Here is a 16,538-nt window from a genome sequence, read left to right on the forward strand (position 1 = left end):
AACAGGAAAGAAAACAAACGTTCGARCATAGGAACTAAGCAGAGCAAGTATTCTTTCTACAACTGCTCTCAGAAACCAACCTAGACAACAAAAGTTACCTTTGCTACCATTCAGAGACAGATGAATCGGTAAGACTTCCTCTGAGCAAACAGCCAAAATACAAGGCCCAGAAAGCAAGAGATAGAGGTAGTTACAGGTACAGGTGAAAAGGGGTTTAATATAGAACAGTATTATCCATGTTATCTCAGTTTCTACTATGGGTAGAGACTTTTACTAAGATACCTAAAGAAAAAAAGGATGAAATCTACTATTCTGCCCTATATTTCTCTGTTGCAAAGCAACACAAGAATGTCTTGATTTGAAAGGCAAAGAAACTACATAAAAACTACTTAAATAAGAACTACTTAAATCCTAGTTTAAGATTAAAAAAGAAATCAGGACAATTACAGCTTAAATCTATTACTAACTACAGGGAGATACAAGAAACTGTGGACAATGGCTTATTAACGCTGGTGCCAAGAGGAACCAAGTAGCATTTGAGGCCATTCTGCTCTTTATACTCCTGCTATGCGGGGATAAGTATGTACGCAGTACCAATACAGCCTCAAAGGAGCCAGCTAAAGACCTCCCAGACTCATATATAAAAATATAAATCTATGTAACCCTCACTGGCAATGGGATCCACATGTACACAAATTCAAAGATGATCTGTTATATGTTCATTTTTCCTGTATTTTTTCTTAATATCACACATGTGTGATAGTAATGTTTAGGGCCAAGAGTTCATTATTTTTTCTATATGCATACTGTTTTATACACACACACACACACTCATTACATCCATTGAAGGCTTTACAACACAAGAGATGAAAGATTCCATGCAGCCAACAAGGCAGAGCTCTTCAAAGTTTTTTCCAGGTGAGTAACAATGCTAACCTTGGATTTGTTCTGCCTTAGCTTTGTGCTCCCTTACAGCAAGTTGAAGATGTTTGCAGGCTTTCTCCAACTTTTTTTTCAAATCCTGGCACACAGTCTCCTKTTTTTCAAGCTCTTGGCAGCAGCATTCAGAGCAGAAATCTTCATGAGACCAAAAGTTCCTTTTCTTACACTTCTGATCTGCAACAGCAATTACTAGAAGTTATATATCACCCATGGGATCAAGGAGAATCAAACCCAATCTTACTATTTCTAACATGCAACTTAGATACTCTTTTTCACTAGGAAAGCATACAGTGTATTAGCCCAATTAAAAGAATCATAAGAGGCTAGATTCCAGTTACAGAACGTGCAACAGCATCTATCAAGTCTTTAAGCCCTCATAGCCTCCATACACTCATATTTTTGATGCTCTGATTCTAGAGAGATGTCTGAGCACAGATAGTCATGAGATCTGCATATTGATTAAAAAAAAAAAAAATAGGAAAAAGCCAAATAGAGGCTTTTGGAATCATCTGAAAGAGAGATGCTCCCAGCTGCAAAGGCTCACATGCGGCTGAGTCTAGTTAAGCTAAGAGATTTACAAAGACTGGGCTACTTCCAGGAGAGCAACAGCCACTCTCTACAGCCAGGACAGGGAGCTCTAGAGACAGAAGAGATGCATTGCTTGTATTGTTTTGTGCTTAATAGACAGCTTGTTATTTTGGTTTTGAAGGAATTCAAGCCACATTATAGGCATAAGGCCAAAGACTCTCTTGGGTTTTGTTGCTTTATGTTTTTTTGGTTGCATAAGAGCTTAAACTAAACAAAAAGCCCAAGAGATTTCTGTGCCTCCCCTAAAGCTTTTCCCCAGCTATAGTCTCCAAAGTATGCATGATGGCTTGTGAAGAGCTACAATGCTGCAAAGAAAAAAAAAAAGAAAAAAAAAAGACACACACACACACACCACCATCACCCCCATCTCCAAAAAGAAAAATCCTGCAAATTCAGATTTCCTAAAACAAAGTTATTGATTAAAAGAATACAAATATCTACTGTGCCAGGTAAAGTATCATTCTTGACACAACAATGTCTTTTACATGAAGACAAAATTCTTCATCTACTGTCAAGAAATAATATTATTTCAGCTTCAAAGCATTAGTTTAGTATTACCATTTTCGAGGCACAGATTATATCTTGCATAGCATGATCAACATAGGCTTGCTTACTAGCTGCCAAGTACAGAAGGTATTAACATTTCTCTGTCCACAATCACCTAGGAGTATTTCAATCTACAGCAGATACTACAGCTATTCATTCTTGAAGAATAGTTTTAAAAAGCTGAAAGCTACTAATATTCATTAAAAATAAAGCTCTTAAAAATCTAGCATTAGATCAGTAATGCTAGACACCAGTACCATTTGTCATGCAGTTCGGGCATTTCTAACACAGTACAAGCTATTACAGCATTAAACATTAATGTGGGAAAAACTGCATCTTCCTCTATCATCCACATGACATCATGATATCATTCACAAGTTATATAAGCATGCATTAGACAAATCATCAACTACTAAAAGCCACTATTAACAAGCTTAACTGTATGATACATGATCTATCAATTTAAATTAGAACAAAACCAGTACTTTTATCTGTTTCAGTTTCCTGTGAAGGTGGCAGTTGTCTTAGCATTCTTTGTATTTCTACTTGGTGTCCAACACTGTATACAGAAGGTCTTGCCATGTCCCCAGTTTCTCCTTCACCACTTTGCACACAGGAGTATCTTTTTTCATTTACCTTACTCAGCAGTTCTTCATATTTCTGCAATTGAAAACACTATCTGAAAACTCACTACATAGCAGAAAAGTGTTCAACAACAACTTAAAAAAAGAGAATATTAGGAGTAAAAACAAGTTACCCTTAGTRGCCCAATTAGTTTTAGCAAGTGTGTCTTAGGTTTAAAGTCTGTCATAGAACTGTAGATAGCAGCCTGGATTGCGAGAAAARTCTCTATTCTAACATGTGAAAGTCATACCTAGTATATAATTCATTGCARTAGTAGTACCTGGTTTTCCTCAGAGTTTTACTTTAGAAATGTCAGTAGCCATTAATATCATACAATTAAACAGTGTCTTTAAAAAAAATAAGCAAGCAAGCTTCAACTATTCAAAGGCATATCTAGCAAAAAAAAGGGTTTGGACTCACTTAGCAAGTTTCTGCAGAAACATGGCTAGTAGAGGGACAAGTAAGTCATCAGGAGAAATAAAGTCACTTTTCTTTAGTGTTATGGTAGCATAATACAAGACTTTACTAAGGATGGGTATAAGGATTCTACCATGCACAGGCTTCAAATGTGGTTCAAACCAATCAACGTTTTGAAGCTGCTTATTATCAGCAGTTTACCAAAAAGCATGCATATCTGTTGCAAAAGATGCATCAAACTTAAGTAAGAAATTCTGATTTTTTTTWATTGTGCAATTTGTGATACAAAATCTTTAGAGAATTAAATTCTGAACAGAAACTTGCTACTACTAGGAAACTGGATACTGAATATGAAATTACTTCTCATGACACTATTTCCACCACTACTCATTTGGTGCCTTTACTTGAAAAATAAGACAAATTTCTTTATGTCCTATTCTTAGATAATTCTMCAGCTGCTGAATGTCGGATAGCAATGGCATTTCCAATGGGATGCTCCCCATAATCAAAAACTTACTGCAAGCATAAGCATTGCAAAAGAGGAATCTGTCAAGAMAACAGAAATACAAAAGGAGCTTTTGGACAAAATTCTGCTTAGTCCTAAACTAAYTGAAGACAAGCAGGATAGTTTCCCTCATTTGTGCAGGCACATAAAAAGAAAAAAAAAGAATTTCCTATACCACAATAAAGTTAAGAAAGATTAAGATTATACCTGAGATAAAACAATTGGTCAATTATTTACTTTCACTACAGATAATCTGCAAGAGTTTAGTGTTTTCACCTTTATATCAGAAGGAAAAAAAAAGTGATCCATGGTCACTACACATTCACCTCAGTGGAATATTAGAACTGCTAAATTTACTCCCAGAAAGGCTGTAAAAAGTCTTCCCACTGAATAGCCCAGAGGTCACAGATATGAGAACCATCTCCTATGGATTACTGTTTGGCATGTTCATTTTATCAACAATTATTTTGGTAAAACATACATTCCAGGATGAATACCTTCGCTAAATATTGGAATCAGCTCAAATCAAGGCTCTTAAGAATAAGGATAGGAAAATTAATGTCTGATAAAGGCAGTATGCTTGATATTTTGTAAAGATGATAATTAGCTTCATGGATGGACTAAAATCATTTTGAACTACTGGACCTAATGATTATATTAGTGTAATTTTACCAACTCCAAAGGAATAGACTGAGATCACAATCTGAAAATGAAATGATGTTTCACCATTTTATCTCTAGGTTGCAAGCCACAGAGCTCCAGCTATGTTTATCATTTACTTTGTGTTCTGCTGCAATTAGGAATACAATATTATGTTTTACTTTTATTATAAAAAATAATTCACCTTGATATCAATAACATGCTGTTTCTAAATAAATAGTCTGCAGAGTGAGGTGATATACCATGCTTGGGGGATGTTGTTTTTTAAAAGACTGTCAGGAACTTATCAGTAGGTTGCAAMAAACCTGTTTAAAAAGGATAAGTGCCTAATTCTTGCTAAATACACAGAAGACATGAATAATTTAACACACAAATGTGTATACACCAAAATCCTTACCATACAACTTCAGAAAATATTTCAGTTTGTCCCTTGTGTTCAGCTTATATACAGTGGGGGAATATTTGGATAACTCAAAAGCACGGTTTTTCGTTTCCATTATCACAAACTTTTGTAAACAATCTGCTTTAGACTAGATTTTTCTGCTTTTAGATTAGATTTGCTTTTGCCTTGACTTGAGTTACTTTGATGACAACTAAAGCAACCAGCCGAAGGGATGGCAGTCCATCCCTACAGATGCATTAACTATTAGAACAGTAGTGTAAGACCATTATTATATAATGGTCAGCACAGCTCAAGGGTGTACCTCCACCTATTTGCATGCGCTGGTTTGGCAGCTAGTAACATAGGCTTTAATTATAGAACTACTCATTTAAGAGGTCACAAGGAGCTCTTAAAAGGCTCCCAAACTTAAGATGGTAGGTGGATCCCATTAATTAATGACTTGTGGTATTAGAAATAAAGCGATTTCTAATCAGATTTTCCCCAGCTTAAGCATTAAGAATGTCAAAGCTACACCCACCTTCTTCCTTTTCACTTCTTGAAGGCAGATCTATCCTCCTTTTATAGTTCTAAAGGGCATATTAATGAATTCAAATGTAGGACTGATTCTCAGGATCATATGAATATTTTCAATTAAGAGAAAAAAAAATGTAGAGTCAAACTGTCATTTCCCAAACCTTTCTGGTTGGTAGTTATAAATTATAACTACTAAAAATTATAATTTTACCTCTTTCCATTCTTGTTCAGCCTTTTCCAGGACTGTGTAAACTGTGCTTCTGTAGGCCTTCTGTAGGCAAGCCTTTATTTTCTCTTTGCATTGCTGATTTAATTGAATGGGAGTGCTGAAACACTTATCCTTCCAAGAAGGCTCATTTTTTGTGCAGTTGACTAGTTCTTCATGGATTTCTCTTAGCAAGCACTCAAGTTCAAACAATGTCCTCTCCTCATATTGAATAATTTCATCCTGAAGTCTCTTTGTTTGCTGAGCTTCCCATTCTCGCTGCTTCTGGTCTAGTAACATCTTTATTTCTGCCTCTTTCTGTATAGAGAGGTCATTTTTCTGCTTTACAAGATCTTCCTTTGCTGTTGCAAGTACTTCTTTAATTTTGTTTCTATGATCATCTAAAAATGAACGGTAGTCTCTTTCATTTTGCTCTTGGATCTGAAGGATTTCTTCTTGCTTTTCTTTGTTCCACTGAGCCCGGGCTTTTGCTACTTCTGCTTTGATAATTGCAGGGATTTCTTCTTTCTTTAGYTCCAATTCCCTTTGGAGAGAAAGCACCTTTTCTTCAAGTTCTTTCATTCTCAGTCCAGATTTCTCTGTATTCTCAAATTCTTTCTTCCATTTCTCTTCAGCAGCTGAGAGAACTAGAGCTAACTGGTGAATATAACAGAGGTAGCTCATTAACAAACACACAATTAATTTTAAAGCATGATGCACTACACTAATTAAATGCATCAAGAGTCAAGAAACAGCTGAATACCACCACCATATATTAAGCCATTTGATATGCTGTTACAATACATTTCATTGTACTGTTGAGTAAGATAAGCCCAGCAGCTTTTCCCACACACACCACTACCCCCTGCAGTGTAGCTTCATAATATAGAGACTATAAAACTACTAATGGTCATTCATKCAAGGCCACAAAATCCTTTCAACCAGAAGAAATTGCATCTTCTTACAGAGATCCTCACTCCTCTTCTATTACATTGATGCAGGACACCAGTGTTTTGGGCAAAGAATGAGTGTTTATCTGGTCACAAAGGCGTAAACTTCAGCTTGACCAAATGACCAAGTTGACCCTGATTTGAAGGGGGAGGTGGAGGGGAGCTTGAACCGTATAACCACCAGATGCCTCTTCCAGCCTAAGTCATTCTGTGATTCTATGACTGACATGAAACAATCTGATTAGAAGACTAAGCCATGCCCACTTTAAAACTTTTTGTTTTTTATAAAAAGAAAAAAAAMCACATGTTCTTGTTATAAGGGCCACAGAATATTAATATCCTTCCTTAGACGTTGACAATGTGGACAGAACATTCTATTAGTTTATATGAGGTATATGAGGTATAGTTACAACCTCTCCACTCAACAACAATTATTARTTTTATCTCACACTGTATTTTTTTGTATCTACTAACTTATTTGGTTCTAGGTTACCCACTGATTCACTCCGCAGAGACTATATTTTTATGATTTCTCTCTCTCAAGTATTGGATCATTAGCAATCTTTCAGAAATGATTTTCAAGTTTTCATACAAACATAACCCTACAGACAAATAACCCTCAATGTCACAGGACACTAGAAACATGCCTCCTTAATGATTGCCCATTTACGTTTGTTAATTTCTCTGGCTGAGTACAAGATTTAGGAAACTGAACAGTTTAGCAATACATATAAAGCAACTATTTTGTGCTACCTGCTTTGCTGCAGTCTCTTTGTGTTCCCTTTCCCATTTTTCTTGTTCTGCTTTCAGATTTACTTTATACTCTTTGAGGTCTGTTAATTCTTGTAGCCACTTGGCATGAGCTTGGGTTAAAGCTGCATCTACCTATAAACAGGGAAAAGAAGCTACTTCAATCACCAGCACTGAAAACAATTTCATTACTATTTACACATAACAATGAAAGAAAATAGTTCAGTTTGGATTGACTGTTTGTAGAAATTCATCAGACCTGCTGCATCTGTTGCATTTCTTGTTCTCATCTACCAAAATGATGACAGTGTTAATCATGTTTTCCTTAATAAAAATGGTATAAATCACAAGTAGTTTTGCACAGTTCTGTTCAAAATTCCTGCAAAACTTTACCAACTGTGTAAGATGTGAAAAATTAATATCTAGGAGAACAAGTTGATATGCTACTGCTTCTTCAGGAGGTCACAAGTACAAATTATTAAGGTGACAGTGCTTAAAACATATCTAGACCTATTCTGCACATTTGCACATCAGTTTTACCGCCTCCAGGCRGACAGAACAATTATTTGTTACCTGGCTGGCAAGATTTTTACGGTATTTATTTTCCAGTTCTATTTCAAGTTCTTTTAAGGCCTCTTCAGAGGCCATCTTTTCTTTCAGTGCCTTCTGGAGCTGCCGCTTCTGATCCTCAACAATCCTTGCTAATTCTTTATCTAAAGTTTCATCCGTAACTGTTCCTTGGTCAGTTTGGCTGCTGCAGTCATTACATTCAACTAAAATTCTTCTTGTTTCTTCCAGTCTGCTTTGCCATTCTCCTTCTACTTTTGCAATGACTTGTTCTTTATCCTGTGGAAAAAAATATTTTTTTTAAAAAAAAATCTCTCTAATATCTAAATAATTAGAACTTGACCACCATTTAACAGCAACAAAACCCATATCAAAGAAACTCAGTTTACACCAATAATCCTCCCTGACAGAAAAGCAAAGCCATGTTCAAAGGCAGTGTGTTCCTTCCATCCAAGTCAAGTATCTACATTTCTGAATAATAATAAAAATTTAACTGAGACATTTCTTACTAGGTCCTTTTATGCTTCATCCTTCCTTCCTCTCCCCAATTACATTTCTGACTATATACTCAGTTAAAAATGAATGCTTTTGTCTTGCAACACCACAGCTTTAGCCAATGAGGTGGGCGACACACATTTATAGGACCCCTGAATGAAAAACAGAAAAAATGTAACCATTCACTCAGATACCAAGTTGAAACACTTCAGCAAGTGATTAGCTGTGATAAGACATCTCTACAGTGTGTCTAATACCTACTGACTTCAGAGGCTCCTAAAACAACAGATCCTTAACAACTATTTTAAATGGTAGAATAATATAAGTGTATCTATATACAAGTTTTCCTTCTGAAAAAAAGTAACTTAAAATCCTCTAGTATAAGCTCCAACCTCTTTCTCTTCCTTCTCCCACTGGACTTTGGCTAATGCAACTTCCTTTTCAACCTGCTGTTTAATATAAACTTCTTTTTCTTTCAGCCATTGGTTCTTTGCTGCTATGATAGAATTGTTGTACTTCTCTTCAAGCTCAATCCTCAGATGGTTAAGTGAGACTTCTTTCTCTTCTAGTAGTTGTTTCTTAAGCTAGGCAAAAAAAAGAAAACAAAAAATACAAAACAAAAAACCCACAAAGCACACAAGAAACATCAGCTTGGACTAACTTCTATAAAAGTATTCAGTTCCCAAAGGTGCAGCAAACTATTCCAGAACAGAGTGATTAGCATGCATGAAGATATTCAATTAACTCCCTAAAGCTTGCACACTGATCTTACCAATGATATCTAGATAAGAGATTTAGCTCTCTCAAGAGGTGTTTTAAGGCATTATATTTGAACTAYTTGGAGTAAGTTGCTCCAAAAAGAAGTTTTCTTAGTCAGTATCTTTACTTTCAGTATATTTTAAGCTGCCTATCTYTACTGTACTTCCTAGCAAGACAGCTGACCTATTTATTTCATCATTTCACACTAATAGCTTTGGAAAAACAAAGCAAGTTTTTAAATCAATAGAGTAAATTCAATTTATTAAATAATTATTGAAAACTATTCTGAAAATATAAGACAACCTCTATGATCAACAAGTGTTTTTTCGAAAAAGTCTCACAAATATAAAAATTCACATTGCTGACTCAGCCCTGTAAAGAGTCATAATTATGATTTTTAGAAACATCACTATGTGAAAATAAGTAGCTATTGGGAAGGGATACTTCTCTACTTTAAACCAAGGGACATAGTAGCAGGTTAAATTACAACCAATATGCCACACTTGCTAGATTTCTGATGCAACTGCATAGCTTCCAAATACCTTCCCAAAGTAATTATTAAATATGTTTCTGGATATATCTTAAGAAAACAGTCTCAAACGATACAATTTATAGGTATCTTCATCAGTACCTTCTCTTCTTTCAGCTGCTGCTCTTCCTCAAATTTCTGCCTTAAAGTAGTTTCCAAGGTGTCCTTCTCACCACAGACTGCTATATAAAACTCCTTCACTGCAGTCATCTCGCTGTTCAGCTCTTCCACGTCAGCCCTTCAGACCACATATTATTTATAACAAATTTAGTCCTCACATTCAGAGAACAAACTTTCATTTTTTCACAAATAGTGTAATTAGCATTGAGTGCTAGATAAGAAATGCAGAARTTTCAGTGAAAGAGGGAAAAACGAATAAGCCTTACTTGAACTGTGATATTGTCTCTTCGTAAGTTTGAATAAGCTGCTGTTTTTCTGCAGCACATCTCTCCACAATGTCTTTCTCAAACTGAGCTTTTGTATCCTCATGATGTTGCTGATACATTCTTTCACACCTACGATTTAGAGAGAGAAAAATACTACTCTACTTTTCTTCTTAATAGGTTGTTTCCATTTTCTTTTTAAGGAAAATTATAGTTTTAATGTTGCCCTCCTTATAGTTAGCTGGTGTAAGGACATACACGCAGGACCAAAGTTAACAAATGGAAGTAAGCAGAGTCTACAGGCTTACCTGTCAATAGCTTCTTGTTTATCCTCATCAAAATCTTGAATCATCTGTCTCATCTGATAACAGAGATCTTGATTTGAATTTTTCAGCTTTTCCTCATTTGCTTTCAGTTCTTCAATAGTCAGAGCATGCTTCTGAACAAAAGTCAATAGAACGGTTTTAAGGAAACTTTCATAACTGCAGATTTTGGCACAACTTTATTGGTCAATCTTATTTTAAGGAATTTACAGTATTTCAATCTTACCTCAACTTCCTGCATCAAATTTTCATTAGCCTTTCTGAGTCTCAGAACCTCTTCCTTAAGATGATCAGAAACAGATGGAGTAGCTACTAAAGTATCATTCAGATTTTTCACAGGCTAAAACAAAACAAAATTAAAATGAGATCTTTCAAGGTATACTTGCTTTAGAAGTTGATGCTTTAAAAAAAAAGTTACAACTGTTGGATAAACATTTTACTCACAAAAGAAAGAAGGAAATGATTGCAGTGCAAAATATACAGATAGCATCACTGTTATTCTGTATGAATTCTTGAAATTCGTAATATTTTGAAGTTTAAGAAGCACACAGTTGATATCCCATTTGCAAGCTGAATGGCAGCTACCATCCAGTTGCGTGTGTACATTCTAAGCATATTCTTTTCTTATCCCATACTGAGATCACATTTTATGGATTACAAAAGCAGATATTAGATGTTTGTCCAATTTATAGAGGGATGTTAAAATACCAGGGTGAAGAGGGATACAACATGGAGAAGATTCTTCAGTGATCAAACTACTTAGTAGAATCATCAAAAAGTAACTTATTTAATGTTCCTTGTTGAACTTAATAATATCAGCTTTCCCAGAGAAATTCTGAGATATTTTTAACTAAATAAGGCACCAGTAAAATAGAATGCTGACACCCCCCCCCCCCAAAAAAAAAGAAAAGGCAGTGGCCATTAATGTGTACCACCCAGGCCTTCACATCAGAGAACATCTAATAAGAGATATTGCTACTCAAGTTCTGAGATTTCTTCAGGTTATTTCTTTTTCATTGAAGATACAGAACAAGGTATCACCAAAATTGCAAAACCAGCCTAGAGATCAAACAGATTTACTTATCTGCCATAAATACACAGCTACAATTTCAYTCTTTGGTCTGTTTTCAAATGAGATTTAAATGTTGGTTTGGTTCATTTAAATTCAGTGCACTTCCACAAGTTCTTTTTTTAAAGCATAAGCTGAAAAAGAACAAACCTCTGAGGCTTTTGATGCTTTTTCTGCTTTCAGCAACTGCTTGGATTCCTCTAATGCTTTCTGGCAATCTTTAAGGTCATTTTGTAATTGAGTAATCTTGTTTCTCTTCGTTTTGTTACTGCTCAATAAGCGTTCCAGTTCAGCTTTTAATTCTATGATAATTTCATCTTTAGAGAGTTCTTTATCCAGGTCTCTATTTTGTATTGCACTAGTAGGGAAAACACAACCAGTTCCATTTTATAAAAGACAAACAAAAATAATTTGCGCGCACACAGATATTTGAAAGGTGGTCGAAGCAAGAGACGAGCAACTAATGCTACCAGCAATACAGTCGTTCAAGTATAAGATAGGAGTAAAAAGAATGAGAAACGGACACAAAAGTTTTATTAGTCATGTTGTAATTAATGTACAGAAAAGGTTTTTCATTGTTATTTCCATAAAAGACTTGCTGTTATACTATGTGAGGCGTTTTGAAACAACTCTCGAATGGTTGTATTAAAAGACAGCTTTAAGTAACTAAGTGTAATTATTTGAGCAAAAAGGTATCTATACATTTATCCACACAATTAACATGAAGACTATGCATTTCTATGGCCAAAAAAGATATAGCTGCCTTGTACTGAGACATTAAGATGCTGTTGACATACAGACTGAGCACTCAAGCACATTACTGTAGTCTCTACTACATGCTCTAGATTTTACCCATATGGGGTAAGCTACAGTTAAGCAGGTCTCAAGCTTTCTGGAACACAATCAAATCTCTCTTGCCATGTAACACCGATTGTTTTAGGCATAGTGCAACAATATAATGAGGAATTTCTCATTACTTGTGAAATGCTTTCTTACTCCAGCAGTAATTGATACAAAAAGCTTTTTTTTTTTAAAAAAAAGAGGTTTCAGTTTTTAGAGCAGCTTATAGTAAAAAGATGCTGCTACTTAATTTTACAATATCCCCTTCCCTCCAAAATAACACCAAAAGGAGGAAAACAAAACAATCTCACACCTAAAGAAAAGCAAAGAAAAGTCTGAAGATTTCTCAGCTGGCAATTAGGCATTCAAATTATGGTATTAATTCAGTTCTTTGTTTCCCAGATCCCTTGACAATATATACATTATTCCAAATATTCTGAAGTAATTACATAGTAGTCCTATAAGACTATCATTTATTGACAAATCAGATATTATGCATTACTTGTATAACTTCTTGGGGGCTTTAGATTTTACTAAGAATCACTCAATACCTGCAGAATCTTGATTTTTTCCAGTTGCTTTTAATCCCCAAATCTACATAAGATTCACTCAGCTCTCCACCTGCATCATTCAGAAACACTCCAAGCTTGGCAGCAGATTCATACAAAGTTATTTCTTCCTTCAGGTCCATTAATTCTTCCTTAAAGGAAGGAACAGAAATAAATTACACTGAGCAGAGAAACTCTAAGCAAACAAATCAGGCCTAATGACAACTCTTCCTACAAAAACAGATATGTAGAGCTCTTCTTATTTCTAAATGTTAAGCTTGTTTATTGAAGTATCCTAGCATTGGTTTAATTCTACAATAAACAGTTTTGTTATACTATCTTTTTTGATTCTTCCAGCAAAGCATAATAAAATCTACAAATTAATTGGGGAATGTTTTCTTATCACTGAATATTTCCTGTCCTTTTTCTTACAGATTACTTGGGAAATTAAGTATGATTTCTTTTGCTCTTGGTTCTTCTCTCCTGCTACACTGCTGTCATCTATTTTACTAAACAAAAAAGGGTATACTTTATCTGTGAAAACAGACTACTACTCTAGTACTTATTAGGAGTCATTGCTTCCAAGCTAACAGATTTACACAAGTCAAATACCTGAACTATACCGTAAACACGGACTTCCAACCATATTTCGAAAGAGAAATCCTTAGTATTCCCTCTGGTTGGCAAAAGGCAGACTTCAGAACATTGTATTTCTAAATATTCCTATAGTCTAATGTAGGATATTCCTGGTCATGTCCAAACATAGCACTTGCAAGTTTACATTTTTGTTGTTCCATAAGTAGATTGGATAGATGTATAATATAAAATTTGCGCTGCTAACATATTTGCATACAATATATATATTTTTTAAAAAAAAGAGAGAGGTCCAACATGCAATACTTGGAGAAGCAGCRGATAATTCTTCACTGAAGGAAAACACACTGTTTCCAAAAAGAGASGAATAGAAAGTTTCAACCTACCAACCTCTTACCCATAATGCCCCCATCTAGAGTCAAAATGGTAACATATTTAATAAAATGAATTAACCTGCAAAGCCTTGTTCATGTTATTGCTTATCATGTGTGCAGACTGAGCTTGTTGCAATTGAAGCCGTAACTGATTTGTCTCCTGTATCGAGCCTATTGCAGGGAAGAAAGGGCAGGGGAGAGGGAGAGACAGAAATATAAATAAGCAAGAATCATAACATCTGAAAAAAATAGTGGCATTGACTCTCACAAAAGGTATTATTCTATTTCCTTGAGCTCTCCAATACAAACAATTACATGAAAGAGTATTTCTTGCTATAGTGAGGAGGTGAAGGTTCTCTAAACAGCAGTTTGTTTAAAGCTTAGCACTATTATGGTGGCTTTATTTCTTCAAAATTTTTAATAGTACCTTTAAAATAAAAGCCATGAGTCGCAARACATGACAAGTGTTCACTGTCCTTGCACATCACCAGAAGAAAAAACAAAATCATGCACATGTGCCAGAAAGTCAGCAGGAACAGGACTATCCTGGAAAACAGGTCACCTTCCCTTCCTCCCAAAATTAATAGAGTAGCCTTGTGAAGTTGCCAATTTAAGATATTCGATGAATATAGCACAGAGCAAAATCACCATCTTTCTTCAGTTGGCAGTTACACTCTTAAATATCCTATTGTATTCATAATTACGTATTTACATTTTAAAGAACTAGTAAGGTTCCCTTTCACCCTGACATTTTCAAACACTGATTTTTCCTAGACTACCAGTTCTCAAGCAGAACAGGCTCTCAAATCAGGATCCATTAAAACAGACGTTTAATTTAGTCAAGATGGCTGGATTCTATGAAAAGACACATAATAAATTTAAAAAACTTCAACATGCAAAAGTAGGTACAAGCCACACATATAAAGGGCAAAAAAAAAAAATTCTACACACTATTAAAAATAATCCTATTAATATCAATTCTCTAGAATCAACCTCCAACTACAAAACAATTACTTTTCATTACAATTTAATGTGCAATGGTAATTAACACTGAATTATTTTTTCACTGAAGTACAGAATGTATGCAAAAGCACAGCTCTGCTCAGAAATACCTACCTATTGAAAAAAGTTACGGCYGTTTACACTTAAACCTTTCAAAACTTAAAAGCTTTAATTTCAGAATTGCTGCATATTTCTTCCCCTGCCTTTTATTTTAACTAAGCTTCAGTTCAATCTGGTTAATGTACTGGGTAGGAAACAGTCTAATATGCATTTAGACTGATGTAGATCCCATTTCAATAGGAAGACAGATGTGTTATTCCGTATTTCAAAAAGTTTGAGTCAAATCAAAGAAAAGACAAGAAAAGACAAGGTATGAGCAAGACTGACCTGTTTGCAATAAGTTTGCACATTGCTTTTGGCTTTCTTCTAGGCTCCTTGTCAGACGGTTTATTATTTCGGTTTTTTCGCATTTGTTTTCTTCTAGCATTTTTTCAAGTTGCTTAACATGCTCTCCTAAGCGATTGCAAAGCTCATTCTGGGAAGCAAGATTATTTTTATTCACATTACAAGAAAAGAATTTTAAAGAAATCAAATTCTTATTTCCCTCATATGAAAGAGGAGGGCAATTTCCCGAAGACTGCATAGGCTACACCTTTTGAATATATTTAACAGCATAACCAACTGTTATTAAACATTAAGTAAAATAAGTTCTATAATCACATGACAAATCTCACTGAACATACTAAGTACTATTTTAAAGACAGTTTGTTTTGTTTTTTTCTCCTTCTTTTAACTCTTTACTTCTAAAATAAAGCAACTGTCCTAGGTCTGGGAATCCACAATCACTCTGAGAACAAAGCTTAGGAATTAGTCAGTATGTTATAAACAGTTTGTCTTGTAGCAAAAGATCAGACCATTTCTCAAGTAGCCCTTTTCCTTCCCAAATTTATACCTAATGATTTTTTTTTAAATTAAAAAAGATTGTGTACAAGATAAAAGCTCAGAAGGGCAACAGACAAATTATTGCCTTCTTTTCAAATAGAGCTTTCTCTACATCAGCTACATGCAAACTCCTACAGTATCACTGTGGAGATTTTTGTAAGAACATACCACACAACCTTCCTAATATTGAGACTTACRAATAATTTTCTTTCCATTTAGTTAACAATTTTCAGAAGGGAAAATTATGATTACAGGTCAAGAATTGCTATTCAGGAGAGTTGTGGAGCCCTATAGCATCTGAAAGACGGTGTCTCAAAATCCATTCTCACCTGCTCTCGGAGTGCGGAGTTTGTAGTATCAAGTTTCTGCTCTAACAATAATACTTGCTTTTCATACTTTTGCTTGAGTGCTGAAATAACAGCTTCATGTTGCTCTCTGGCTCGCTGAAGGGCGTCTGACCGCTGAAGTTCTAACAGCTGCTTCTGCATGCTTTCTATGGCTACCTCTGCCACTTTGGACTGCTTCAGTAGCTGTAGGAACAGTATTAAGAGTAGATCTGAAAAGCTGCATATCTTAAACATTAACAGTTTCGTAACTGAGTGGTAATTTTTTTAGAGCTGGAACTCCTACAAGAAATCTAGTATTTCAACAGTAATCTATTCTCTAAGTGAAATGAGTAAGGCAAAAATCAGAATGTCAGTAAAACATAATCAGTCTTCCAGCAATTTTGTTAGTGAAACTTCTGAGAGCTCTAGGCATATTTTAAGATACCTTCCTCTCTGTATATCTCTAACTCAGCTGATTAATTTATATTGAGGGTTTTACCGAGTTCCCATATCCCCTTCACAAAACTCAAGAAGCATCCTTAGATRAAGTATCTTAAAATCACCTCAGTATAATTATGGGCCTGGTCTGTCACTATTTCCATCCTTTCTGTTATCCAAACGAGAATTTGATTTGCCTTGTGCTGTCCCTTCGATGCTTCAGTACCCTCCTCCATAGACACAGGA

At 35.1% G+C, this 16,538-nt stretch overlaps 1 protein-coding gene across 2 annotated transcripts in view; it reads right to left on the reverse strand.

The window, feature by feature from the left end:
- CEP152 (centrosomal protein 152) overlaps positions 1-16,538 on the reverse strand; it is a 34,179-nt gene that overhangs the window by 5,468 nt on the left and 12,173 nt on the right. For both annotated transcript variants that reach the window (XM_085303421.1, XM_085303422.1), the window contains 15 exons: positions 15,858-16,058; positions 14,974-15,121; positions 13,664-13,755; positions 12,620-12,768; positions 11,379-11,586; positions 10,386-10,499; positions 10,145-10,275; positions 9,840-9,968; positions 9,556-9,691; positions 8,558-8,749; positions 7,677-7,949; positions 7,107-7,238; positions 5,410-6,060; positions 2,562-2,736; positions 937-1,116 (listed from right to left, as the gene is read on the reverse strand). In XM_085303421.1, the coding sequence (XP_085159547.1) occupies positions 937-1,116; positions 2,562-2,736; positions 5,410-6,060; positions 7,107-7,238; positions 7,677-7,949; positions 8,558-8,749; positions 9,556-9,691; positions 9,840-9,968; positions 10,145-10,275; positions 10,386-10,499; positions 11,379-11,586; positions 12,620-12,768; positions 13,664-13,755; positions 14,974-15,121; positions 15,858-16,058 (2,911 nt within the window). The remainder of the gene's footprint in view (positions 1-936; positions 1,117-2,561; positions 2,737-5,409; positions 6,061-7,106; positions 7,239-7,676; positions 7,950-8,557; positions 8,750-9,555; positions 9,692-9,839; positions 9,969-10,144; positions 10,276-10,385; positions 10,500-11,378; positions 11,587-12,619; positions 12,769-13,663; positions 13,756-14,973; positions 15,122-15,857; positions 16,059-16,538) is intronic.

The sequence above is a fragment of the Rhea americana genome, unplaced genomic scaffold, assembly GCF_003343005.1.
Source record: "Rhea americana isolate MKP2758 unplaced genomic scaffold, rheAme1 scaffold_2, whole genome shotgun sequence".
Lineage (NCBI taxonomy): Eukaryota > Metazoa > Chordata > Aves > Rheiformes > Rheidae > Rhea > Rhea americana.